The 25,154-nt window shown below is 37.5% G+C and overlaps 3 protein-coding genes across 5 annotated transcripts; all 3 read right to left on the minus strand.

The window, feature by feature from the left end:
* Nucleotides 1-139: 139 nt before the first annotated feature.
* On the minus strand, nt 140-4,076 carry LOC141780919 (uncharacterized). Of its 2 annotated transcripts, XM_074656381.1 has the most exons (5): nt 3,806-4,076; nt 3,566-3,714; nt 2,775-2,957; nt 1,196-1,234; nt 140-1,117 (listed from the first exon to the last, which is right to left on the minus strand). In XM_074656381.1, the coding sequence occupies exons 1-5, from the start codon at nt 4,074-4,076 to the stop codon at nt 686-688; spliced, it is 1,074 nt and encodes a 357-aa protein (XP_074512482.1). In that variant the 3' UTR covers nt 140-685. The 2 variants fall into 2 exon arrangements, with proteins under 2 accessions (XP_074512482.1, XP_074512481.1); XM_074656380.1 differs by having other exon boundaries at nt 140-1,234.
* On the minus strand, nt 4,073-8,591 carry LOC141780917 (uncharacterized). The gene is made up of 10 exons (XM_074656378.1): nt 8,340-8,591; nt 7,868-7,988; nt 7,726-7,790; nt 7,528-7,635; nt 7,289-7,448; nt 6,987-7,153; nt 5,802-5,984; nt 5,502-5,646; nt 4,404-4,579; nt 4,073-4,288 (listed from the first exon to the last, which is right to left on the minus strand). Exons 1-10 carry the CDS (start codon nt 8,391-8,393, stop codon nt 4,073-4,075), a joined length of 1,395 nt encoding a protein of 464 aa, XP_074512479.1. The 5' UTR covers nt 8,394-8,591.
* Nucleotides 8,592-9,274: 683 nt separating this feature from the next.
* Nucleotides 9,275-24,220, minus strand: stxbp2 (syntaxin binding protein 2). 2 transcript variants are annotated; one of them, XM_074656397.1, is made up of 19 exons: nt 24,104-24,220; nt 19,250-19,299; nt 19,084-19,165; nt 18,662-18,738; nt 18,484-18,559; nt 18,164-18,267; nt 17,802-17,950; nt 17,633-17,717; nt 16,442-16,572; nt 16,213-16,320; nt 15,706-15,763; nt 15,519-15,584; nt 14,763-14,843; nt 13,025-13,166; nt 12,193-12,299; nt 12,006-12,104; nt 11,839-11,924; nt 10,083-10,240; nt 9,275-9,988 (listed from the first exon to the last, which is right to left on the minus strand). In XM_074656397.1, the coding sequence occupies exons 1-19, from the start codon at nt 24,138-24,140 to the stop codon at nt 9,909-9,911; spliced, it is 1,776 nt and encodes a 591-aa protein (XP_074512498.1). In that variant the 5' UTR covers nt 24,141-24,220; the 3' UTR covers nt 9,275-9,908. The 2 variants fall into 2 exon arrangements, with proteins under 2 accessions (XP_074512498.1, XP_074512497.1); XM_074656396.1 differs by having other exon boundaries at nt 10,083-10,243; nt 24,104-24,217.
* Between the last annotated feature and the right edge of the window lie 934 nt (nt 24,221-25,154).

Here is a 25,154-nt window from a genome sequence, read left to right on the forward strand (position 1 = left end):
CTAGATTCTTAACAGGCCTCTCTGCGCCTAGTTACGGTTGCTAACGTAGGATTGGACAGTGGCCCCCCTAGGGGCGGGGCTTAGCGATGTTGTTCAACCAATCAGGAGCAGACATGAAGGTTTGATTTAGGTATTTCTGTTTTTATTGTTGTATTTCTTTTTGTCAGAGTTTGCTAGAGTAATAGGTTTTCATTCCAACCTACCTACAATTTCTCTGTTTGGATAAGCAAGTAAAAGCATTTTTAGACATATGTATATTTCTATGCATGTACATTGAGAGCAGCAAAAATACCAGAGTCAAATTCCTTGTATGTGTTCACACTTATACTTGGCCGTTAAAGCTGATTCTGATGCTAAAAACAGTATTATCTTTAACTGTATACATTGCATTAACATTTGAAAAAGCAAAGCAATGAGTTCTTACCGTACCACTAAGCTCGAAACAATATGTGTATATGTAACATTTAACCAGTAAAGAAGAAAAATACAATAAAATGCCTCAAAAAATAACCTGAAAATAAAAACAGAATGAGTTGTAGGCTACTACAGCAAGAGCTTCTAATTAGTGTGGGCATATGAAAATTACAGATACAATTTTATAAACATTTCCAAGCCAATTACTGACACTTCACATTTCATCTCTATTGTTTTCCACAATAGATAATTCACAATGTAGCATACTTGACTATTGTTTATGGCCACCATCCTTCTTATCTTTCTTTCCAACCCCCTTTCCCTTTCCGTGCTCTGCCTTTTCCCTCCCCTTTCCAGGATCCCCTTTCCCTTTTTGTCCTCCTTGGGCCGCTCCCTTCTGCAGCTGGGCCGTGTGAACCTTCTCAATCAGAGAGAGGCAGTCTTCATCCGGACTGATGGGGCTGGTCGCGCTCTCCTGTTCATGTGGGTTGGGAGACGACGACCTTGAGTGGTCTTTTCTGGGACTCGCATGGCTCGGAGAGCATTGCTTGGACTTCGCGTCTTCTTTTGGGACAAGGTTTAAGTTAAAGGACAGGGGTCTGCCAGGTGCTGCGCCCAGAGGGATCACAAGGTTTTCTCCAGGGGCTCCTAGAGTGAGGAAGACTTCTGGGAATGTACATGGTTGGTCGGTATTCTTCTGTGCCTTTGACAGATGAGAGTCAGATAAGCATGGATGAAGGCCCATTAGCTCAAAATCAACACAAGCTGCGGCACAGCTTACCTGCTCTGATGTGAAGCTCATGGACACCCTCACTGTCACCTGTGAAGAAATAGCGTGTCATTGTTCAATACAAAGACACTCTTGTTTAGTTGTTTTGTTCATTCAGGAGCAGAAGCGGAAGTCAGCTGCTGTAGTATAGACAGTGTGGGTGGAGGACGGGGACGAAGGATGGGACACAAAACACAGGACTTTAACCCAGGAGACTGGAAGTCACATCCCGTGTGAAACAAACAATGTGTAGTTGTGTTTCGTATGTTTTTCCCTAAACTTAACTGTGTGTTTTGTTGCCTAAACCTAAAGAATCCTTTTTGTTTGTGTTCAAAACTTGACGTTTCATTCAGTTTTACAACGTGTTAGAACCAGTTGCTTTTAAGTTTCACTTTTACAACGCAGTAGGCCCCTAATGACCCACATCTACGGTGCTCCTAGTGACTGATGACGCCTTTTTAATGGCCTGATAGCAGTCCAATCGGGTGACGCCACTTTGGTAAATGCATGCAGTTTATTGATGTGGGTCGCATGGGATTTTTTTTTAGGGTCGCCAAATAGTCTTTATTTATTTATAGTGTTTTATTTAACTTTTATATCTGCAGTACACCTTTGAGCCATGAAGGAGCCCGAGTGTTCGTTTTGTTCTGATAATTGTAGCCCACTTATAGAGTGCCGCAGGGATGACATATTTTTGTAGGCCAACCAGGAAGTTAGCATCGGCCTGGTTCCCTCGACAAAAATCCAATGGGATTTTTCCATTGGGTTTTGGATTATTTCAGAAAATAAGCTCTGTGGCAAACAAACATTTATGATACTTACGTGCTTTTTTCAGCAAGATAATCTCCACAAATGAACACCACCTTTATGATTTTTGAAGTCTGAATGCAATCACCAGAAGCAAAAAGCTAACGTTAGGCTGTAAACGAACTACAGCACGGTCGCATGAGCGCGAGCATATACAACGATGCTGTAAAGGTGGACGAGCCGGCATGATGACGATTAGTAGTCTCATTTAGCCATTTGTTAGCAACTGCATTTTTAAAGACGCATAAAGGCTTCAAAATTCAGGAGAGGGATATTTCCCGACGTATTTTATATCGTAGAACAAAACGTTAAAATCTTTTCAACTTGCGTTAACCACAGACCTTATTTCATCTAACTAAAAACCCATTGACTTCCAGACGAGGGATCGGAAGTGCTAAAATGCGAACTCAGTTCAGTGTTTTAGGACTCATTCCTGCAGTACTCTATAACATTAAATCTAATATGAAAGGCTAACGTACATTCTGTTTATTTTACTGATGAGAGGAAAAAAACGAGAGCCTGTTAACTCCACCTAAATGCATTTATTTAGTCTCATTTATAAAGTATTTAACATGTGTATATGTTTTCAATAACATGCATAAAATGAAGTTGTGATTTATCAAACGTTTATCTCTTCAAAATGACTGGTTTACCTATTCAAGATAATATAAGGAAATGACAGTAAAAATATTCGGGAACGTTCACATTTACTCAAAAAATTTGCTGCGTTAAAAACTCTCCTAATGAGATCAAAACAATGTTGTATTTGAAGTGAACACTTTACCTGTGCTGGGGAACTTTGCTTCTTCTGATGTTCTGTGTCGGGGGTAAATGAAGCAGATTTGGGTAGAGCTCTGGGGGAGCCAGATGATGCAGGAACCGTTTGGGGTTGAGAGGTTGGTCTGGAGCAGTCCTTCCTGGATGGTGTTGGGGTACTTTCAGCCACAGTGATGTGTGGTGGAGAAGCCTTGCAGAAGAAAAATCAAAACAAAAGGCAGTTTTTGTTTTTGGTTTTATATGTAGAGCTATTTTACTTATTTTCTGATCCTTATATTTCACTTGTTTTGTCTTTTCCTGTTTTAATCACACTGTTTGATTTTAAATTGTTTTATTGTTAATGTTTTTGTGTGGACCTCAAGAAGACTAGCAACCACTCTGTGGAAGCCAGTAGGGATCCAAATAAAGAATGAATGAAGTTGAGCTGTCAAGTTATCTGCTATAACAGCTGTGATTTATTAAGCAAATATTTCCGTGTAAACATACTTTTCTTCTTTAGATAAAATACAGGTGATACAAATACGCTCCATATCTAGAACTGAGAACCATAAAAAAAGCTCTTTTTCAGCTCCGCTATTCTTGAGGGGGAACTTGAACGCCATTTCTGTCATGAATAGTTGTTGAGTTATAGACACAAGAAAACGCCTGCACACTGACAGACATGCATTGTGTCTTTCACACCATTCCCTTTGTGGGAGCGTGAAAAGAGTGTAAAAATAACAAGGACCTAAATTTAGCAATACTTGGCAATATTCCCTATGTTCGTACCACCAATAATTTAAATGTTGTGTAACTTACTGTGATTCCAGCCTTTGCATTTCCACCATTTTCTTTTCTTTCAGAGTTCCCTCTTATCCCTGGCAGGGTAGGAAGTGCAACACGCTGATCGTCTAGCCGTCCTCCCTGACCGGAGGCCATGATTTTAAAGAATGCGTCGGCGTCTGCAGCTGTTAAGGAGAAGTCAAAGAGTTATTTCCATGACGTCTCGGAGATAGAAAACACATACTTGATCCTGCCCCCCTGTGTTTGTTTTCTGACCTGTGGGTACGTTATTTAAAGCACCTCCATTGTGTTTGGGTGTGGCAGGTGTACTCCTGCTGGGTTGTAAAGAGCAACGTTGCCCCTCCATACGTCCTCCTTGTGCATGACTTATCATTTTAAAGAACTGCTCCTGTTCAGCCTGAGATACCTCCCGATAAAGATTTAAAGAAAGAAAAGCAATGAGAAGTGGGACAACTCGCAAACAGCTTGAGGACAAAATGAAACAACCACAGTTTTTTTGTGGAGGATGAGCCTCCCTATCCATCATATCTTAAAATAATATAGCATTACAGGAGAGTAGGCTGCGTATTGTGCTGCATGACGTCTCACCTGCTTCTCCTGGTCAGGTTTGTCCTGGTTTAAGGAGGAACGCCTTTGGGGAGGTTTATCACTGGGATGATCTTTGCGTTGAACATATGGGGTACCCGTATTTTGGAAGATTTGGGGTGCAGAACATCTCTGTTCATCCATCCTTGAGCCCTGCAGGAGGAAAATAAGATTCATTGTTGTAATGTTGGATGTACTGTTAAAAATAAATGTGTGAAGACTTTGTGGATTAAATGGTTTTTACATCATGCTATGTATGAGGGCCAACCTGGACTTTGGAGACCATGTAACACAAGTAGCTTGCATCCTTCTCTGCAGCAGTTGATGTCACCGTGGTACCACCGTTCTGTATCCCTGGCAACGTAGGAAGAGACACTCGCTGGTCGTCAAGCCGTCGGCCCTGAGAGTTCGCCAGCATGTTGAAGAACTTTTCAGAATCTGGACCTGGGGTGGTAAAAAAATAAGACATAATTTAGTTTTACGTTCAAATATGTAAACAATTATTACATTATAACTAGGACTGTCATTCGATCAATATATGTAATCAAGATTAATCGCATGATTGTCCATAGTTAATTGTGATTAATTGCAAATTAATCACACATTTTTTATCTGTTCAAAATGTACCTTAAAGGGAGATTTGTCAAGTATTTAATACTCATCAACATGGGATTTGGCAAATATGCTGGCTTTATGCAAATGTATGTATATATGTATTATTGGAAATCAATTACTTACACAAAACAATGACAAATATTGTCCAGAAACCCTCACAGGTACTGCATTTAGCATAAAAAATATGCTCAAATCATAACATGGCAAACTGCAGCCCAACAGACAACAACAGCTGTCAGTGTGCTGACTCGACTATAACTTGCCCAAAACTGCATGTGATTATCATAAAGTGGGCATGTTTGTAAAGGGGAGACTCGTGGGTACCCATAGAACCTATTTTCATTCACATATCTTGAGGTCAGAGGTCAAGGGACCCCTTTAAACATGGTCATGACAGTTTTTCCTCACCAAAATTGAGTGTAAGTTTGGAGCGTTATTTAACCTCCTTTGCAACAAGCTAGTATGACATGGTTGGTTCCGATGGATTCATTAGGTTTTCTAGTTTCATATAATACCAGTATCTTCACTCAGCTTTAAAACTGAGCCCGCTACAACCTAAAAAATGCAAGTAGCATGAATGCATTAAAGAAATTAGTGGCATTAAAACAAATTTGCGTTAACGCGTTATTATCACGTTAACTTTGACAGTCCTAATCAGAACATGAAAGAGCAATTCAGTTATCATCGTAACATTAAACATTAACAAAACAACATTAAATGCAAGAATAGGCAAACATGTTTGTAATCTAACCTTTGGGCTCGGTGCTCTGACTGGGCTTGTGTTTGGGCGTGGACTTGGGACTGGCATTTAAGACACATCGCTGTTCATCCATGTGCCCACGCTGGAAATGACTCATTAAGGAAAATAAATCGTCCTCTTCAGCATCAGTCAAGGCCTACATGGTGTAAAAAGTGTACATATTAAGGTCAGTAAATAAATAATCTGGAATATAAATTACATGCAAAAACAAACGGGCGTTCAGATTGCAGATCTAAGACCTCCTTGTTTTAAAATAATTGACCTCCTGATAGCAGTGACTTGAGCATATACCTGTTTTTGAGGTGCTTTATCTTTAGTCTTTGGTCGTTCTATGTATGAGGCGGGGCTGAATGAGGCTGAACGTGGAGGGCCTGAACTAGACGGAGACGTAATCGTATCCTTTAGTGGTGTAGGCTGGGGCGTCGGGGTTTTGAGTTGAGGTAGTGAGCATCTTTGCTCGTCCATTCTGGTACCCTGAAAAATGAATTAGACCAGCATTTCTCAGCATTTTTGATCAGGAGGATCAATGACACATAAAGTTTCACAGAGAATTGAGCAAATTATTGGCTTCTTGTAAGACTCTGACTTCTTAGCCTTTACTTTACTTCGTGGGGTCGACACAAAAAGACAGGAGAATACATTCAAATATCACACTCTTGACAATCGACAATATTAACAAAACCGAAATAAAAGTTAGCACCACAACTATAATCAACCTTCACATACAGAGAGCATCATATGTAGCCTAAACTGATTTCTTTCTTAATAATTCCCGTTTTTAATTTCTTTTGGTAACATTTCATTTTACAGGTCCGCAAATTTCATGGTAATTAGGTGATAATTAGAAAGTAATTTCTTTAAATTTCTTTGAAATGACTGCCAAATGACCCCACTATTTACCCCAAAATTTATCAAAAATTACTTTATTATAAACATTATTTAATAATTATATGCTAAAATAGCATATCATGGTTAAAATAGGGCCCTTAGACTTGAGAAGCGGCTGTGCGCTTCTTTTCATCAGAGGTGGAAAGACAAAACTAATAAAAGACGCTTCTGATCAGACACAAATCTCACCATTGTGTGACTTATTGTCTACACAAATGTAACCTGGTAGCTAACGTAATGATTCAGGGAGTTTTTTTTAAAGAAATTTCAAATAAGTTATTTGCTAAATATTATCTATTTATCAGCAGACATGGAAATAAAGCATATAAATTAACTTTGTATTTTTTTCCTGGAAATGTATTAAATAAATTTCCAGCTATTGGGAATTAGCGGCACATAATTATTAAATAATGTTTATAATAAAGTAATTTTAATCAATTTTGAGGTAAATATTGGGGTAATTTGGCAGTAATTCCAAAGAAATTTCAAATAGGTTACTTGCTAATTATCACCTAATTACCATGAAATTTGCAGACCAGTAAAAAGTGTTACTAAATATTTTGTTCTTTGAAAAAGGAAAGTGCTAACCTGGACTTTAGAGACCATGTAACACAAGTAGCCTGAATCTCCTCCTGCAGTAGACGTGTCATTTTCCTTCTTTAATCCTGGTAATGATGGAAGAGACACTCGCTGGTCGTCGAGCCGTTGGTTCTGAGTGTTGGCCAAGAGGTTGAAGAACACTTCAGAATCTGGACCTGTGAAGATGACAATGAGAAAAACAGTGAATGTGAAAACAGACAATTAGGAAGAAATGGTTAGTAAGAGGCAGTTGCAAGAATTGCAACAAACTTCTGAAAATGTTTACAGAGACTTTATGTTTTAATTTTCACCTGTGTTTGATGCACTTGCAGCAGACTTCCTGTCTTTGGGTTTGGGTGTGCAGGGAGCACTCTTGCTGGGATCCAAGGAACAGCTCTGGTCGTCCATGCGTCCACGCTGGGCATGGCTGATCATATTCATGAACTTCTGTTGTTCATCAGGTAATTCATCCTATTGCATAAAACACAGTGAGATTAAGAAACCTTTAATTATTAAAGCAACCAGAGTGACACAGAAGGACAGAACAGACCTGTCCTTGGTTGTGTGGTACCACCAGAAGCTTCCTGTGTGTATCAGGAGTACACTCTGTCACAGAAATCTGAGGTGCAGAGCCGTGATGGTTATTACTCCCTGGTTCCTGAGAAAACAAGTCGTCATTAGGACTCATTTATTCACCACGCCACCTGTGCAGGTGCATGCACTGAGCCCTTTCCAACCTGTAGTCTACCTGGTAGTTAAACCCCGGCAGTGACACCCGCAGTGTGTCATCAAGGTGTTGCCCATAGTTTGAACCTGTGGGGAGCAGGTAGGGAAACAATCAACAATCATTCTACAACAGGACACATTCAGTGCAGATCTGCTGTCCCAACCTGCAGGCGTAGTTTTGATTTGTCCAGTTTTAACAGGATTTAAGGAGCAACGCTGTTCGTCCATTCGTCCACGCTGTGCGTAACTCATTATGTTGAGGATCTGCTCATGTTCTGGCGCTTCCTGTTGAACATCCGTCACAAGGAAAAGCAAATAGTGTGAATGATCACAACTCATAGACAGAGTTCTCCTCGTTGTCCTAAAAGCTAATCTTTTCACTCTCTCCACATCACAGTAAAAGTCCTGGAACTCATGTAAAACATGATCGTAATATTAAAATGTAATCAATCATAGTATATTACATTGCCGACAAATCTTGATAAAATACTTGACCAGAATTAAATACCATTTTGCACACAAATATTGTACCTAAAAGAAATATACAATAAGAAACAGTCAAGAATATAAGGCACCAAAACAAACTGGTATAATGTACACAAATTTACAAGCATATGAATGAATGTCAGTTCTTACCGGCACAGTGTCGGTAGCTTCTGATTTTGAGTCCAGTTCAGCAGCTGCCATCATGGAAAATAATAATAATAAAAAAAGGGAAAGTGTCCCCTACTGAAAACTAGACTAAATGTAAAACAGTACAGAAAGTTACACAAAAGTACTTCCTGTAAGTGATGGAGAACCCATTCAGTACCTCTTGAATGAAACTCTATGTGCTATGTTCCCAATTGATGCAACTCTGAATGTGTACTGGACGCAGCTCGGTGAAAGGCTTTTAAATAGAGTTAAGTCCTGAGTATTAACCCATTGCCATTAAGATCCAAGCCAGTGCCCCGATCGTAATATTACCATCTGTAATCCCAGATGAAAACATAATCCTCCACATGGAGAGGGATGATCTTTTTCACTGGGAGGTGTACATTTTCTCCCTTCTGACCTAACACTGTACTTAAAGTTCATGTTTGCAATTTTTTTTAAAGCCCCCACATCGTCAATGTATGGTGCAAAAGTAGGCACATGTCCAGTTTGTGATATTGAGATGAACTAAACCGCCACAGCTGTGAAAAACAAGGTCAAAACCCAGATACAAATATACATGAAAATAGTCAGATATAAGGTGAAAAACGTCATATGGTAAATGTGAACTGCGTCGTGGGTCGGGACGGCGTTATCAGCTGTAACTGCTATATGAGAGCAGTGCAGAGTAGTGGCCGTTAGCTAGCCAGTGGGGCACGCTCGCATGCCGGCCCGGCCATATCAACAAAGCACAGAGAAGCTCTGATTACAACACAGACAGAGGGAGAGCGACTTCATTCTCTGCTCAGGTAGACATTACTCCTCTATTTTTACATAGCAAATAGTTGTTTTGACGCTATATTAATGCTCGGGATATCATATAAAGAGCCTTTAAAACATTTTTTTCCAAGTCCTCTGTAACACACAACACGACACAGTTTGAAGTGAATATCATGTTTCTTTTATTACTCATTTTTAACAACAAAGAAACACCCACCCACCACACTTTGCTCCCAGCAATATATTAAAAGTATTTGGTAAATGTGCAAGATTTCACAAGACAGCAGGTTGAGACATTTTGTCTGAGATTAAATTTCCCAGACAGGTGAAAAAAAAGTACCTAGAGAGAAAAAAAAAAAAAGTTCACTTAACGTCACTGAATATACGATACATACTACTGACTTATATACATCTACATTAGACATGATTTTGGGTGTGCGATTATCCAGTTTTGTGGGAATGATGCAATTCTTTTGAGTACAAAATTAGGGAAATCAATTATATATTAAAGTAACAAAAATAAGAATTAGAATGAGAATAGTAAAATAATCAAAATATTAATAATTTCTAGTTAAATATTTAATACAATTTCAATCACAGCAGTATACAGAACCCAATTCACAACAAACAATAAAAAGGCCTTTCTAAAATAAATGTTTCCTTCCATGGCTACATCTAAGATTTCACTTCAGACGTCGGAGATGCTGTGACAGAAAACCAGCGACCAATCATCTCAAACGAAAGACTAAACCCTTATTCCAGTGTACTCGTCCCTGTTCAGGGTCTGACTATCTAACAATCAGGATTAGGGACTTGGTCCAGACTCTTCAGGTCATTAAGGAAGCTGGTTGGGGTCAGGATGTGAGAGGACCCTGTCAAGCAGAAAGTGATATTTATTATAAAAAAGAGGCAAAACCTCTTAATGCTGCATTTTTGGGACAAAATCAATGAACGGTGATTGCTTACCAATCAGCACTTCCCATTTCCCATCAGTGGCTCGAGTGACTTCATAGGCAGAGCGCATCTCTGACTGCGACACCCCACCGATCACAAATATAATAAGTCGAGGGCCAGAGCGATACTCTGTCGGGGCTTTATTTTTGTGCCAATGTCCAAATCGTGCACTGCTGAAAAAGAATTAAAACAAATAGTTGAGCAAGAAAATATGGTATTCACATTAAATTGACCCTGTTAGTAAAACAACAAGCTCTCGATCATGGAGAGAATTTAGCTAGTTTATTGAGAACTGGATAAAATGGAAAGAGTATGTCTCAAAATGTAGACTTGATTTTGTGTAAATAAGCATCAGAAACATACTAATGTAATCATTAATTCCCAATTGTCTATTATGTATACTGTATATTGGTCCAATTTTGTATTTATTTCTTTTTCTTTTTATTATTACTATTTATTTACTTATTTTATTTAGTTTTATTTAATTTTACTAATTTAATTTAAAATATATATATATATTATATATAATATATATTTATTTATTTAAATTTTTAAAAGTAATTTTATTTTTATTCTTATTATTACTATTATTATTGTTATTATTATTATTATTATTATTATCATCGTTATTTTATTATTATCCTTTTCATGCTCGAAAAGTCATGGGGTTCATGGGGTGTCAATTTTGTTTATGTAGTTTCTGTTCATTTTGCATCTCCAAAAATAAATAAAAAGAGAATTACAATAAAAGAAATTGACTTTGTTAAATAAATGTGAAAATCCTATAAATTAATTAGTCCTATTGGCAGCAGTGTGTGGAAGCAAATGTCACAATCAGCTGGGGATGTTTAAAGAATAAGTCTAATAATTATCTATGATGTATATTTTATAATGATCCAATTTTGTATTTATTATTATTATTACTATTATTTTATTTATTTATTTATGTTTTTTTATTTTTATTATTACTATTATCATTTTCATACTTGAAAGGTCTTTGTGTTCATGTGGTGTCTATCTGGTTTATGTAGTTTCTGTAAATTTTTTGTCTCTAAAGTAATCAATCAATAATAAATAAAAAAAGATTTACAAAAAATTAAATTGACCTAGTTAAATAAATGTGAAAATCCTATAAATAAATTAGTCTTACTGGCAGCATGTCAGAACACCAAACACTCAGCTGGGGATGTTTAAGGAATAAGTCAATGCACATGTAGGGGAGAGCAAACAGCCCTGCTGGTTTAACTCAAGAGTCTAATTTTATATTGCATGTATGTTTTATTGTAATGCTTTGCTTATTACCTCTGCTAATCAGTTTCACAATGTTACGACTACCATGTCCGTTTTTATATAGCCAGCCTATAGTGTTAATATTAATGACTACTCAGTCTTAATTCTGCACTTTGCTAAAAAGAAAGGGGACTGGCATTGTGCATTATGCAGATTATGAGTGAAACCAGGTCTACTAGAGTGGTTCGTATAAGCACTATCACCATGATGGGAATACCCCGGGGGATTATAAAGTATTCAAAGCAAAACTGGCCTAATTTCCCCTTTATTCACTTCGTCAAAAGCTCGGCTCCAACTCAGTTAAAGGAATAAAAGCTTTTATTTGACATTAATCTGTCTGCGACCCCAGTTCATATTTTTTTGTTGCTTCCAAAATAAATTCAAACTAATATGACCTTGGATTTCTTTTTTTCTATCTGTCATGTTTTCAAAATGTTCTGTTTATTACTCATCGTGATGTGCAGTTCAAAGCACCCACCTGACTGCAGTCTGAGTTGTGTTGATGGGAGCAGGATCAGAGATGAACGGCCACTGCTTTCTGTCCAGCTTGTCCTCTATGGCACTCTGCGATACAGAAAAACACAGATATTGTCAAAATGTGTGAATGTGTCAGGAACATCAGAAACCTCATTTTGTCTTTAATACCTCCATGACGTCTTTGATGATGGGTACCCATCTAGAAAGCTGGTACGTGTTCTCTGTGCGCTCCTTCCGATCTGGCAGCGTTTTCCCACTATTGCGGCCCTGACAAACAACATGACGTATGTAACAAACACTGAGGGGAAAATTATATTTTAAACTGTAACCACACTGCAAAAATCAAGAAATGTACCCCGGCTATGATGTTACAGCCCAGGTTCTGCAGGTTGGTGATGATGTTGCTGTCGGCCTGTATGTTTGCATGCTGGATGAGCTTGGCAAGGTTCTCCTCTCCGATGCCTGCAGGGATAACCAGATATGTAGAAATGGTGAAGGTGATGATAACACTTTGTTTTAACGGCACTAGTTTCTTTAACGCATTAACGCAACTTACGATTTTTAGGTTGTAGCAGACTCAGCTTTAAAACTAGAGTGAAGATACTGACATCATATGAAACTAGAAAAACCTAAAGAGTCCATTGGTACCAACCATGTCATACTAGCTTGTCACAAAGAAGGTTAAATAATGCTCCAAACTTGGCATGGCCATTTTCAAAGGGGTCCTTTGACCTCTGACCTCAAGATATGTGAATGAAAATGGGTTCTATGTGTACCCACAAGTCTCCCCTTTACAGACATGCCCACTTTATGATAATCACATGCAGTTTGGGGCAAGTCATAGTCAAGTCAGCACACTGACACACTGACAGCTGTTGTTGCCTGTTGGGCTGCAGTTTTCCATGTTATGATTTGAGTATATTTTTTATGCTAAATGCAGTACCTGTGAGGGTTTCTGGACAATATTTGTCATTGTTTTGTGTTGTTAATTGATTTCCAATAATAAATATATACATACATTTTCATAAAGCAAGCATATTTGCCCACTTCATACTTGACAAATCTCCCTTTAAGGTACATTTTGAGCAGAGAAAAAATGTGGATTAATCGCAACTACGGACAAATACGCAATTAAATATTTTAATGGATTGACAGCCCTAGTTATATTAGTTAAAACAATGTCACACCTTTTTTCTTGTGGAATATGTACAGCAGAATGATGCGGATTTTCTCATAGGCCTCAATTTCATTGTTGAGGAGCACAGGAACGATGCTCTTCATGGCATCCTTCAGAGGTTCCCCTTCTGCGTTTGTTCCCATCGCCAGGTCCTGTGAAAGACACCTGTGTGTGTTAACTATTAACTTCAACTGGAATCTCGATTACAACTTGAGTCAGCTGACAGACGACTCACAGGGCAGCTGACACGGGAGAATGACTTGTCCTTAAATCTTATTCTATTTCTTTTCCTACTACTACTTCTGCTCTGTGGGAGCCAAGATTCATATACACGTTTTAGTTCAATAAATGAGCAGTCTGAATTTTATGCAAGTTGAGATAAACAAGTGATTTCATTGAATAAATGAACCGGTTTCTTGTGCTCATTGAGGTAAAAAACAGTTTTATTCAGTTGAGGCTCAAGTTAACTACCCACGAGTTAGCCCAAGGCAATCGTTGAGCTTCAACCCCCCACATTCTCTTACATGGCAATATTATGGTTATAGGAATAATGCATTAGCACTATCACTCTGACCCTTTCACTAAACTTCTTAAAAGGTTAAAGTTTCTTTAATGAAAATTGCAAAAGCAAACCACAAGAGTTGCATTTGTAATCCATTAAAAATCGCAAAAATAATGACAAATTTTGGCCACTTAACTTGGCTTTTATCCTTATCCCGGGCACTTGTGTGACCTCTCTGAAGAATTTGGACTAAGCCTTGTGAGGGCCAATCAACAATAACACTTTGTGAGCAACTGAAACAAAAGAGTGGCCAACAAGGGCACATAAAAACACAGCGCATCGCTTTGTTTATGACGCTACACACATGCATCTGTCTTGCAACTGTCTGGTTGCCCAAACAATGAAGAGCACTAAAACAAATGACAGCTGAGAGAGAGCTGTTGCCGTTTGGATCTCACTGTCCATCTTTGAGCCAAAACATGTCCATTGGATTAAAGAGGCAGCTTTCAGACATGCTGACAATCCATTAGTGCAGCTGAGTGATTCACTCATAAAAAGGCCCCATTAACACTTGCGTCTCATAATGCCACAACCATGCGTAGCTTATCATTTCCTGTGTGCTTGCAGCTCATCTGATAGAACTAAATGTAGCAGGATATATCCCCTCGGGGAGAGATAGAGCATGTCTGGCTCATACAAACAACACACTGGGGTTTGGCACTGGTCTGGACTGCGGCTTTATCCCAGGCTCAAGTTGATGGAAGGATTTCTACATTACCAAGCAGGACATGTGTTATTAAATGCATTTACATTCAGTAATGACATAACAGCTTCCTCTGCATTTCTGTAGATATGTGGATGTCCGTTCCCCAAGCTTCTTACGCAATATTACAATTCTCCATTAAATATCACAAGACCAGCTGTGCTATAAATAAAAGACGCCATCACGTCGAGGTCACTTAGTGTGCAGAGTGAGCGGGACAGTCAGACGTTCTCTCTAAGATACTTACTGTCAGTGACTAACACAGTGGGGCATTTAGCTGATCCCCTGTGATATAAAAACTACAGACTGACAGGTTGTTTTGCCAACAATGCATGAGCAGACAAATTCCAAGAACGTTAAACTAACTGAAAACATTACAGCGATGTGATTATTTTTGGAACCTATCAGAGCCGTTTGTGTCCTTAATTGCTCCGAGTCAACATGTCGATGATACTGTCAAAAAATGATTGATTCCAACTGTACCTGTTCCACTTCACAGAGCTTATCAAGAGAGGCCTTGAATTTCTTCATACAGGCTTCGGCGAGGTGCAAGTGAGTAGAGTACTGTGAAGGAAAATGAGTAATGATTATTTATAAATTCATTCATTTTTCAAAGCTACAGGCAAGACTGACAACTCTGACATGAGATAGAAACTTTCTGGAGTTACTCCAGAGATTCTTGTCATGATGGACAGTCAATATTTGGGCAAATTAACTAGAATGTGGGCGATGTTCTAAGTTAAAGAGGACCTATTATGCTTATTTTCATGTTCATACCTTTATTTTTGGGTTTCTACTGGAACATGTTCACATGCTTTAATGCTCAAAAAACACTTTATTTTTCTCATACCGATTGTGCCGCAGCACCTCTTTTCGCCATGCGGGTATTACGCAAATGTGTTACTTGGTGACATTACAGAAGAAAAGGCGGGACTTCAAGCGAGGTGTTTCGGGCAGCTCAGGAGCAGTGTTTCTGTGTGGGAGAGTAACTCCCTTTGGCGTGGACTTTGCAACTTTGCAGACCTTTTACATGCATATAAAAACTATATAACACACTAAAGGAAAGGGAAAAAGCACAATAGGTCCTCTTTAAGACAAAATCCTTATTGAGGGAAAAGTACCCTGTTGTGTATAGTCCTAATCTTCAACAGTTCAGAGAGTACTCGCTTTACAATAGGAAAATTATCATTAGATGAAAATAGTTATGGTGAAGAGTTGTATTATCTTCATCCAACTCACCATGCTCAGCTCCTTTTGGTACTGTGGCATCTTCTTCAACATCTGAGAGAGATCTTTAATGTTGGCCTGAAATAAAAAAAATTTTTTTTTTTTTTACAAACATTGTATTGTAACATAAAAGTTGTCTTCATCTTATATGATGGATATCTGTATTAAAATGAGAAATGAGTACTGCATGAACACTCACATTGTCGGTGCACATTCTCTTGCTCTGACAAAAGGTGTGAAGAAGCTCCGTCACTTTCCTGCAACAATGGTTGTGAAAATGATCAGTCACCTTGTGCAGGAGTACATTCATTTAGTTATAATATTATTATTGAGCAACCAAATTGTAATCCAGTTTGATTTTTGATTTAAGTACCTTACAGGATCTAAATATTATCTATTAGATACAGTAAAAATATATATAAATTTGTCTACCTAAAAAAGTTAATTTTACTTTATTACTGCAATCTAACAAAGAGCTACAATATGATTATCACAGATTAATTAATTATTTATTTAGTAATTCATTATTTTTATTACTCTCATTGCTACAATGTAACTTATTACTTTAATTTATTGGCAAGGTATAATATACACAAACAAAGCAAAGTGTGTGTTTTGAAGTTGTAACATAAAACCAGGAGAAAAAAACAACCAATCATGGTGAGATGACATGAGTGATATTCTTATGTAGTTGTGACAGACTTACTTGGTGACATCAGCAATGTGCATATGTCTGAGCTGAATCCAGAGCTCATCATCTTCATCCAACAACACTTCTCTGTCATTCGAATTCCCAATTCCGGTTGACTGATAACTGATAACAAAAAAAATAAAAAACACAATTGACTATGGAGAAACAGTACGCCCAAGACAGCACACTGACCTGGCAGAGCAAATGAACAGCAGCCTATATATATAATAAGATGTTCACTCACGAATAGATGTCCTGTTTGATATCTAGCAAGTCGTAGGCCATCGCCTGGAAGGTCAACTCATGTAGAATCGGCGAGATGGGATCAAACCCACGATCAACAATCAGTAGCTGGGATCGCGCCTTATCTGCACCCTGAAAACAATAAACATAAGGTATGTAATCTAATAATAACCAAAGAGTTGATTTACTTCACAGATGCATGATAAGCTAGGATCTAGTCTACATTAAATATGAGGCTCTTTATTATCTTTTTGTGAATCTGTCATGCAGTGAAAGTTTTATCAGCTTTAATAATATGAGTTCAATACCACCGTCTGATACAGCGCTTCAGCAAACTTGTCAACTACAGTAAAATAATGAAGAGAATGCTAAGGCCCTGATCACACGGAGCGCGTTTTAGCAGCCTGGGGTGGCTTTTTGTAATTATTTTCTATGAGAGTGAAGTATTTCTGTCTTTGCGTTGCTGAAAGCCTCGCGTTTTTACAGAAGCGCCCAGAATGCCTGGAGTTGAAAAAAATTCAACTCATAGCAGAAAAGCGCACAACATCAATAGCGTTTTCTCATTGTGGTGACTTTTGCTATATACCCGGAGCTATATATGTGGCAAATCAGTGTGGTACTTGAGATTTCGGGTAGGTTGCTTTCATTTCTTTAAACTGTACTATTAACTATTAGGTGGCGTACAGTTCATGGTTTGTGTTAAACTTGTGTTAGCACTCATTCGGTGGTTGCCTAGCAACGATAATTAAAAAAAACTGCAGCAAACTGCAAAAAAAACGCTCGCTTCTTCTACTGCAAAACGCTCTGTCTGATCAGGGCCTTATTAGACAGCACAGTGTAGTAATGCACTTCAGATGTATGGAGGCAAAAAGCGAGCAGTAATACATGCCTGTTAAGACCCATCTCAGGAGCAAGGAAATGTCAGCTAAGAAAGACAGAATAGGAGAAGGGGAAAAAAGGGAAAGGTCCAGCAAAGCGTGAGAAAAATAATCGACAGGAAATAAAACCCAGAAACCACAGAAACATCCACAACCTGTGGAGGCGAAGAGCTGCAGAATCCCAAAGGAAGTTCTCTTATACAGAAAAGTTTAGCAGAAAAAAGGCAGCATAAGAATTCATAATACAATAAATCATATTAATTTAGTAGAGCACATAAGAATTGTTGTGGGTGGTGGGGTAAGTAGTTCCTAACCTCTCCCATGCTTGGGTTGTCAGCTTTGTGAGCAGTAAGGCGCTGGTAGACCTCTTCAGCCAGTCTAGCGTTCTCCTCCGGTCCCCTTAGAGACAGACAGATCCAAAAGTGAATCAGCAAACTCAGTGCAAAACTAATTTCAGTGTACTTTTATGCGAGGCTGTCATACTTGCGGTAACGGATTGCAGGGTACTCCTTAAGTGTATCACACAGGGTCGCGATCTGCTCCGCCAGGATTTCCATCATTTTGTCTTTGTTTTCATTTGGCTTAGAACTATAGAAGGAGTACATGGAGGTCGGATCATCCAGGGAGAAAACCTGTAGGGGTGAGAGGGGTGGAGGGTCGCCTCGATTTAACAATATCACGTTCACAACAATCAAGCTGCACTATTCATATTTTTACATCAACAATGGAAAAAAAAGACTGTGTGCCATGTGAAAGGTGTCGCTTGTAGTAATACACCCAGAACTCATAATTGTGTGGCCAAAAAAATCAAGTTGGTTTAAGTAAATGGGGAGATAATTCCCTACCTGAGACTCATACGGCAGGAAAGCAACGTTGATCTCTTTTAAAGTCTTGGCGACCTTGGACACTCTGGATCTTCCAATCTCAGCAAAGAGACCATCTGGACAAGCTATAGAAGCAAGCATAAATAAACAAATAAATTAGAATTGGCAATAGCTTAATGTAATTATTCAATATATTTTGAAACTTTAAATGTTTTGCACATTACATTTGAAAATAGTTGATTGATAAATAATAATAAAGGTTTAAACACTGTTTTTCAGGGAATTTCAACATGAAATGAATAATACAAATATGCACAGTACACACACACACACACACTTACTGTCAGTGAAGAAGATGTGTGCTGCTTTGTAAGTAAAGGCAGCGTCTTTGAAGTCGTTAATGAGGGCACGAACCGACTGTAAATGAAAATTTAGTTTTAAGGATTATGAGAAAAATCACAATGAACACAGGAGATCTTAATGTTGTAGAGGAGCTCTAAAGAAAAAGAAACAGCTGACCTTCTCCACAGGTGAAATCAAATAAATGGCCTCCAAACTAGAGATGGGCTCCCTGCGTTTGTTGATGTCTTCCACAACTGAAAAGGAGAAAAGAGGGGACTTTTACTTCCATCTAAACAATCTGACTTGATCAATATGCAACTGCAAATAAAACATTATCATGTTGAGTAAATGTGTGAATGAAGTGGCTTTGTATGGACGGCATCTTTTTCATTTTTATCAAATCAATCACTGACCATTCATGCGCTGACGACAATGGACATTGTCATCTTAAGAAAGATAATGGCCATCAAGACATAATATGAGGAAAAGGATGAGCATTGACGGGACAACTATAAATATCCCGATTGCTCTATAACTATAGTTTGAATGTATGCAACTGATCCATACGATGCAAGACCATTAATTATCTGCATACTTACTGGTCACCCCCTCTGCCAAGATGTCAGACATCTTGCAGCAAGAGGACAGAATCCGCATGCTCATGTGATCCACGATAAGAACCTGAAGACACACGAGATAAACCGGTTATTAATCCAGTGTGACAAAATCAGGGGGATCTCTTCATTCTTGTTGGGCAACTCTTACCTTCCATTCTCCGTCCTTCTTCACACTCTTGATGACCCCATTGAGGATTTCTGCAGAAGAAAGAACAACAACACAGGACAATCAATAATTTGGAAACATTTCTTGTGAGACACAATATATATATATATATATATATATATATATATATATATATATATATATATATATATATATATATATATAAGTGTTTTGTGAATTTTAGCAATGGCTCCAATACGGCAATTTGCGTTAACGCAGTAATAACGCAAATTAATTTTAATGCAACTCATTTTTTTAATGCAGGGATTTTTAGGTTCTGGCGGGCTCAATTTTAAAGCTACAGAAAGTGAAAGTAAAGATACTTGATCATATGAATATATCATATGAAACTAGAAAAAACCTAAGGAATCTACTAGCACCAATCATGTCATACTAGCTTGCTTTGAAGGAGGTTAAATAATGCTCCAAACTTGCGTTTAATTTTGGCGAGGAAAAACTGGCATGGCCATTTTCAAAGGGGTCCCTTGACCTTTGACCTCAAGACATGTGAATGAAAATGGGTTCTATGGGTACCCACGAGTCTCCCCTTTACAGACATGCCCACTTTATGATAACCACATGGAGTTTTGGGGCAAGTCATAGTCAAGGCAGCACACTGACACACTGACAGCTGTTGTTGCCTGTTGGGCTGCAGTTTGCCATGTTATGATTTGAGAATATATTTTTATGCTAAATGCAGTACCTGTGAGAGTTTCTGGACAATATTTGTCATTGTTTTGTGTTGTTAATTGATTTCCAATAATAAATATATACATACATTTGTATAAAGCAGCATATTTGACCACTCCCATGTTGATAAGAGTATTAAATACTTGATAAATCTCCCTTTAAGGTACATTTTGAACAGATAAAAAATGTGTGATTAATTTGCGATTAATCACGATTAACTATGGACAATCATGTGATTGATCGAGATTCTATATTTTAATTGATTGACAGCCCTAAAAGTAACATAACACCATCATAATATTTTATGTGATAGCTATGATTTTCAAAACCTATAATTTTTGGGCAAATTCTTCTCTATCGAGTATGACAAAGAGTGACATTTAATCTATTGCACATCAGCAGCTAAAGAGTAAAAGAATACGTGTGGCTTAATTTAAATGTTTTTCTTGATGCCTACAGTTTAATCACTCTAAGGCGATACAACAAGGGGATTATCTATTTGAAATAGTGTGACATTGTGGCTGTATGTCTAAAAACTCTCTAAACCAGGAACCAGGAACCTTCTTGAAACATACCTATATTTAGCACTTGTGTTTACCAACTCAGTGGGTTGGGTGCAACTTCCTTATGTTATACTGTCGAGACTACAGTGTATGACTATGAAGATCAGATAAAAGCATAGTTGTTCCAGTCATAGGCGCAACAGCTGAGGTAAGGTACTTCTGGTGAAACAATCTGAGGGTTTCCTGCAGTGTTTTACTGTGGAAGTGGGCCATCTTGCCATAAAATATGCTGAAATAAAACATCAACCTTCAGGTTAAAAGAGCAGAGGTGCTATTCCACACAGAAAAAGCCTTTATATTTAGTGTGGCTGGGTGGATTACCACCTCAGCTAAACTGTTTCCTCCCTTTTAATAGTGCACAGAAGGAAGGACAGTGTGATGAAGAACTCCATCGATGTGATATCACTCAACTTCCGTTGTTAACCTCATTAGAAACACAGCAGTAACTCCCTAAAACATATGATTATAAGTCTTATTACCACATTAATTCACTTTCTAACTGACGTGATAATTGGCTTCAGTAGTGAATAATAAAGAAAAAAATGTGGATAACGATAAGTGTAATCACTATGTTATAAATTGTTTCCAAGATAAGTTGGTGAGGTTTCTGAATATTTCAGTAGATGCCATATATATATATATATATATGTATATATATATATATGTTTCTGGTTCAGGACTGTTTAGATGGGAGGGCATAACTATAATCTAGTCTGTATTAGATCTGCAACGATTAATCGATAAGTTGTCAACTATTAAATAAACTGGCAACTATTTTGATAATCAATTAATCGGTTTGAGTAATTTTAAAGAAAAAACAAAAAGTTAAAATTCTCTGATTCCAGCTTCTTAAATGTGAATATTTTCTGGTTTCTTTACTCGTCTATGACAGTAAACTGAAAATCTTTGAGTTGTGGAAAAAAACAAGACATTTGAGGACGTTATCTTGGGCTCTGGGAAACACTGATTGATATTTTTCACCATTTTCTGACATTTTATAGACCAAAGAACTAATCGATTAATCAAGAAAATAATCAACCGATTAATCTGCAATTAAAATAATTGTTAGTTGCAGGCCTAGTCTAAACCAACGTACATTCAACAACATAGAGCTGTCTGCCAGGACCAAGTGGAAAATGAATCACCAACAAATGAGTTGTCTTGCCATGCCCAACACATTTCCATACAGGGAACTGGAAAAGATGACTAGTTGTACACAAATAGCTGGATCGGATATCGGTGACAGTGTGGCCGATCTATTAAATTCAATTCTATGTTTATATACTATATATATATCATATACTGGAATTTTAATTCCTGTTAAACTTTTGACGAATTTGTTACTGCATTAAAAAGGTTTACACCTGAATTGAAATTCCTGTTAATTTTGAGGATTATATAAATAGGATATATATATAAATAACAATTCAGTAAATGTATGTATTTATTTGTTACATTTACAAGTTAGAAAAGCAATCTTTACGTCAATACCGTTCTCGGTATCGGCCGATACCCAAAGTCCAGGTATCGCTATCGGGACTGAAAAAGTCGAATCGGTGCATCCCTAATTATAGTGACAATGCAAAGTGACAAGGGAGAAGGCCTGCACTCTCTCATGCTTTAAACCAACTTGTGTGGAAAAGATTTCCTAAGCCCAGCCCTACAAACATGTGTTTTACATTCAAATCAGTGGCAATTAAAAAAAAAAAAAAAAATGAAGGAGCATATTCCTAAATTCACAGAAATGAATAGGTTATGCCTAGTATAAACAAGTAGCAGGTAATGTTGGTCTGATCTCTGAATCCCGGGCAAAGCTCAGGGTTACCTGTATTACCAGTAACGTTACACACCTGAAGATTTTAGCAATTAAGTGATGGGTGTGTTCTACAACAGAGTATTAGTGCCACATTGAGGGGGAAAGAAAATCTGAGATTTCGAGAATAAGGTCATAATATTATGAGGAAAAAAATTAGTAATTTAATGAGAATAAAGTCATAACTTAATGAATTTCCTCCTCCATAAATGAGGCAATTTCAAGGTCTGTGTGGTTCTTTCTTCAGCATAAACGCAGTTTCTTGCACAATCTTTTCAAGGTCCTGATACTTATGATAATGTGGTGCTGATGTGCCAAAAGATGAAGTATTTCTTAAGTATTTGTGAAACCTATTCTAGAGTATAACTTCACAAGACGCTCCACGTTCCTCATTTTCACACAGGCGGCACGCTGCTCTATTTCCCCTCTAAAATAACACATAAAATTACTACTTTATAATATTATGACTTTATTCCCATAATACTACGACTTTTTTCTCTTAAACTTATGACTTTATTCTCGTAATATTATGACTTTATTCTCGTAATAATATGACTTTATTCTCGAAATATTATGACTTTATTCTCGTAATGATACGACTTTTTTCTCATAATGCTACGACTTTATTCTCGTAATATTATGACTTTATTCTCGAAATATGACTTTATTCTCATAATGATACGACTTTATTCTCGTAATATTATGACTTTATTCTCGAAATATTATGACTTTATTCTCATAATGCTACGACTTTATTCTCGTAATGCTACGACTTTATTCTCGTAATATTATGACTTTATTCTCGTAATGATACGACTTTTTTCTGGTAATATTATGACTCTATTCTCATAATACTACGACTTTATTCTTGTAATATTGTGACTTTATTCTGGTAATATTATGACTATTCTCTAAATCTCAGATTTATTTATTTTTCCTCAATGTGACCCTAATACTCCGTCGTAGTGTTCAGCTTCATAGCCTCATATTAAATATCGATACCATTATTCGTCTTGAAAACACAATATATACATCAATTCATCATCATAGGCCTAGCTGCATCTAACGTCGCTCTTTAAGAGACGTTACTTCAAAAGCACAATAACGCTACTGAAACAACAGTTATCTGTTAAATGAAACAAGACATCTGAGTTGAAATAGAAATATCAGTTACTTTTTAAACTTTTTGTTACAAAAGTTTGGACTTGTATTGATGTTTTAATGCTTATTCTGTCTGATTTAGTCCATCACAACAGGTGGAAGTATCCGACTTCCTCTTAGGCGAGCTAAAACTAGCTGGGGAGCAAAAACTTGCAAAGACTCTCGCGAGACTTGCTGCCCGACAACTTATCCTAACCGTAACCATTCCGAGATAAATGCCTAACCGTGACAATCTCGCGAGAGTTTTCTAGCAAGCTAACGTTAGCCTACTGTCACAACATTTCCACTCAATGACGCTGCGACATTTTCTATTTTTACATCGCCCAAAACATCACAATAACAACACAACGATACAAACTGTGTGTCAAGGACCTGGTTAACATTATTACATTATTGATAATATTATTATTTATCAGGTGTTGTTAGCATTTTAATGTTCTGGAACAGGAAGAAAGGTTTGGTCGACCAGCGTCCACAAACTGGTGTTTACTGTGTTTACTGTGTTTACTGTCAGTTAATCAGCTCCTATGAGATAAATACGAATTAACTACCTGCGTCATTTAGTTTTAATAAACTTCAGAAAGCAGATGACGATAATGTGTAACTTACTTTCTCCTACTACCGCTTTCAGTCCACTCGGTGCCATCTTGACAGCAGTCTGCTGGCTAGGCGGTCACTTCCTTGTTGTTAAAGCCTGAATGTGAGGCTGCGACTAGAGGGAGCAAAACACCTGAAAAGACTCGCAAGATTTGCGGCCCAACAACCTATCCCAGGGGTCAGCTACCTTTACTACCAAAAGCCATTTTAGGCAACAAAAAAATAATAATAATCTGTCTGGAGCCGCAAAACATTTGAGCATTGTGATGAAGGTAACACAGTTTATAGTCTAAGAATATAATATATAAATCTAATGCAGTGAGGGCCAAAGTGCAAATATTCTACGGAGTATTAGGGCCACATTGAGGGGAAAAAATCGGAGATTTCGAGAATAAAGTCATTACGAGAAGAAAAAAGTCGTAATATTATGAGAATAAAGTCGTAATATTATGAGAATAAAGTCATTACGAGAATAAAAAGACGTAATATTATGAGAAAAAATTCCTAATATTACGAGATAAAAAGAAAATAACACGTAGAATTACTACTTAATAATATTGTGATTTTATTCTCATAATACGACTTTTTTCTCTTAAACTTATGACTTTATTTTCATAATATTAAGACTTTATTCTCGTAATATTATGACTTTATTCTCATAATATGACTTTATTCTCGAAATCTCAGATTTCTTTTTTCCTCAATGTGGCCCTAATATTCTGTCGTACCGCCGTACATTAAACCTACAATAATGATAAATAAAATTGAAAACATTAACCAAAAAATAGTTATTCATTTCCATTTTTATAAATCCACAGGGAGCCACTGGAGAGGGGCTAAAGAGCCGCATGTGGCTCCGGAGCCGCAGGCTGCTGACCCCTGACCTACCCCAACCGTAACTATTCGAGAGATAAATGCCTAGCCTTAACTATTCGAGGTTAATATCTAACCTTAAGTATTCAAGATCAGTGCTTAACTATAACAATCTCGCGAGAGTTTCTCCAGTTTGCTGGTTCCCTTCTAGCCTCTACACCTGTATGGTTCCAGCGCACATCTTTTGATA

The sequence above is a fragment of the Sebastes fasciatus genome, chromosome 13 (assembly GCF_043250625.1).
Source record: "Sebastes fasciatus isolate fSebFas1 chromosome 13, fSebFas1.pri, whole genome shotgun sequence".
Taxonomy (NCBI): Eukaryota; Metazoa; Chordata; class Actinopteri; order Perciformes; family Sebastidae; genus Sebastes; species Sebastes fasciatus.

Bases quoted from the DNA above. Each gene is read 5' to 3' on its own strand.
- stxbp2 (XM_074656396.1), bottom strand. From the start codon at position 24,140: ATGGCACCGAGTGGACTGAAAGCGGTAGTAGGAGAAA. The intron at 18,268-18,483 runs GTAAGTGTGTGT...TTGCTTCTATAG, and splicing joins ACACATCTTCTTCACTGACA to CTTGTCCAGATGGTCTCTTT. The intron at 17,718-17,801 runs GTATGACAGCCT...TCTGTCTCTAAG, and splicing joins CCTGCAATCCGTTACCGCAA to GGGACCGGAGGAGAACGCTA.
- LOC141780917 (XM_074656378.1), bottom strand. From the start codon at position 8,393: ATGATGGCAGCTGCTGAACTGGACTCAAAATCAGAAGCTACCGACACT. The intron at 7,791-7,867 runs GTTGGGACAGCA...TGCTCCCCACAG, and splicing joins AATCAAAACTACGCCTGCAG to GTTCAAACTATGGGCAACAC. The intron at 5,985-6,986 runs GTTAGCACTTTC...TTCATTTTTCAG, and splicing joins ACATGGTCTCTAAAGTCCAG to GGTACCAGAATGGACGAGCA.
- LOC141780919 (XM_074656380.1), bottom strand. From the start codon at position 4,076: ATGATGGATAGGGAGGCTCATCCTCCACAAAAAAACTGTGGTTGTTTC. The intron at 3,715-3,805 runs GTCAGAAAACAA...TCTCCTTAACAG, and splicing joins TTTAAATAACGTACCCACAG to CTGCAGACGCCGACGCATTC. The intron at 1,235-2,774 runs GTAAAGTGTTCA...ATTTCTTCACAG, and splicing joins AGCAAAGTTCCCCAGCACAG to GTGACAGTGAGGGTGTCCAT.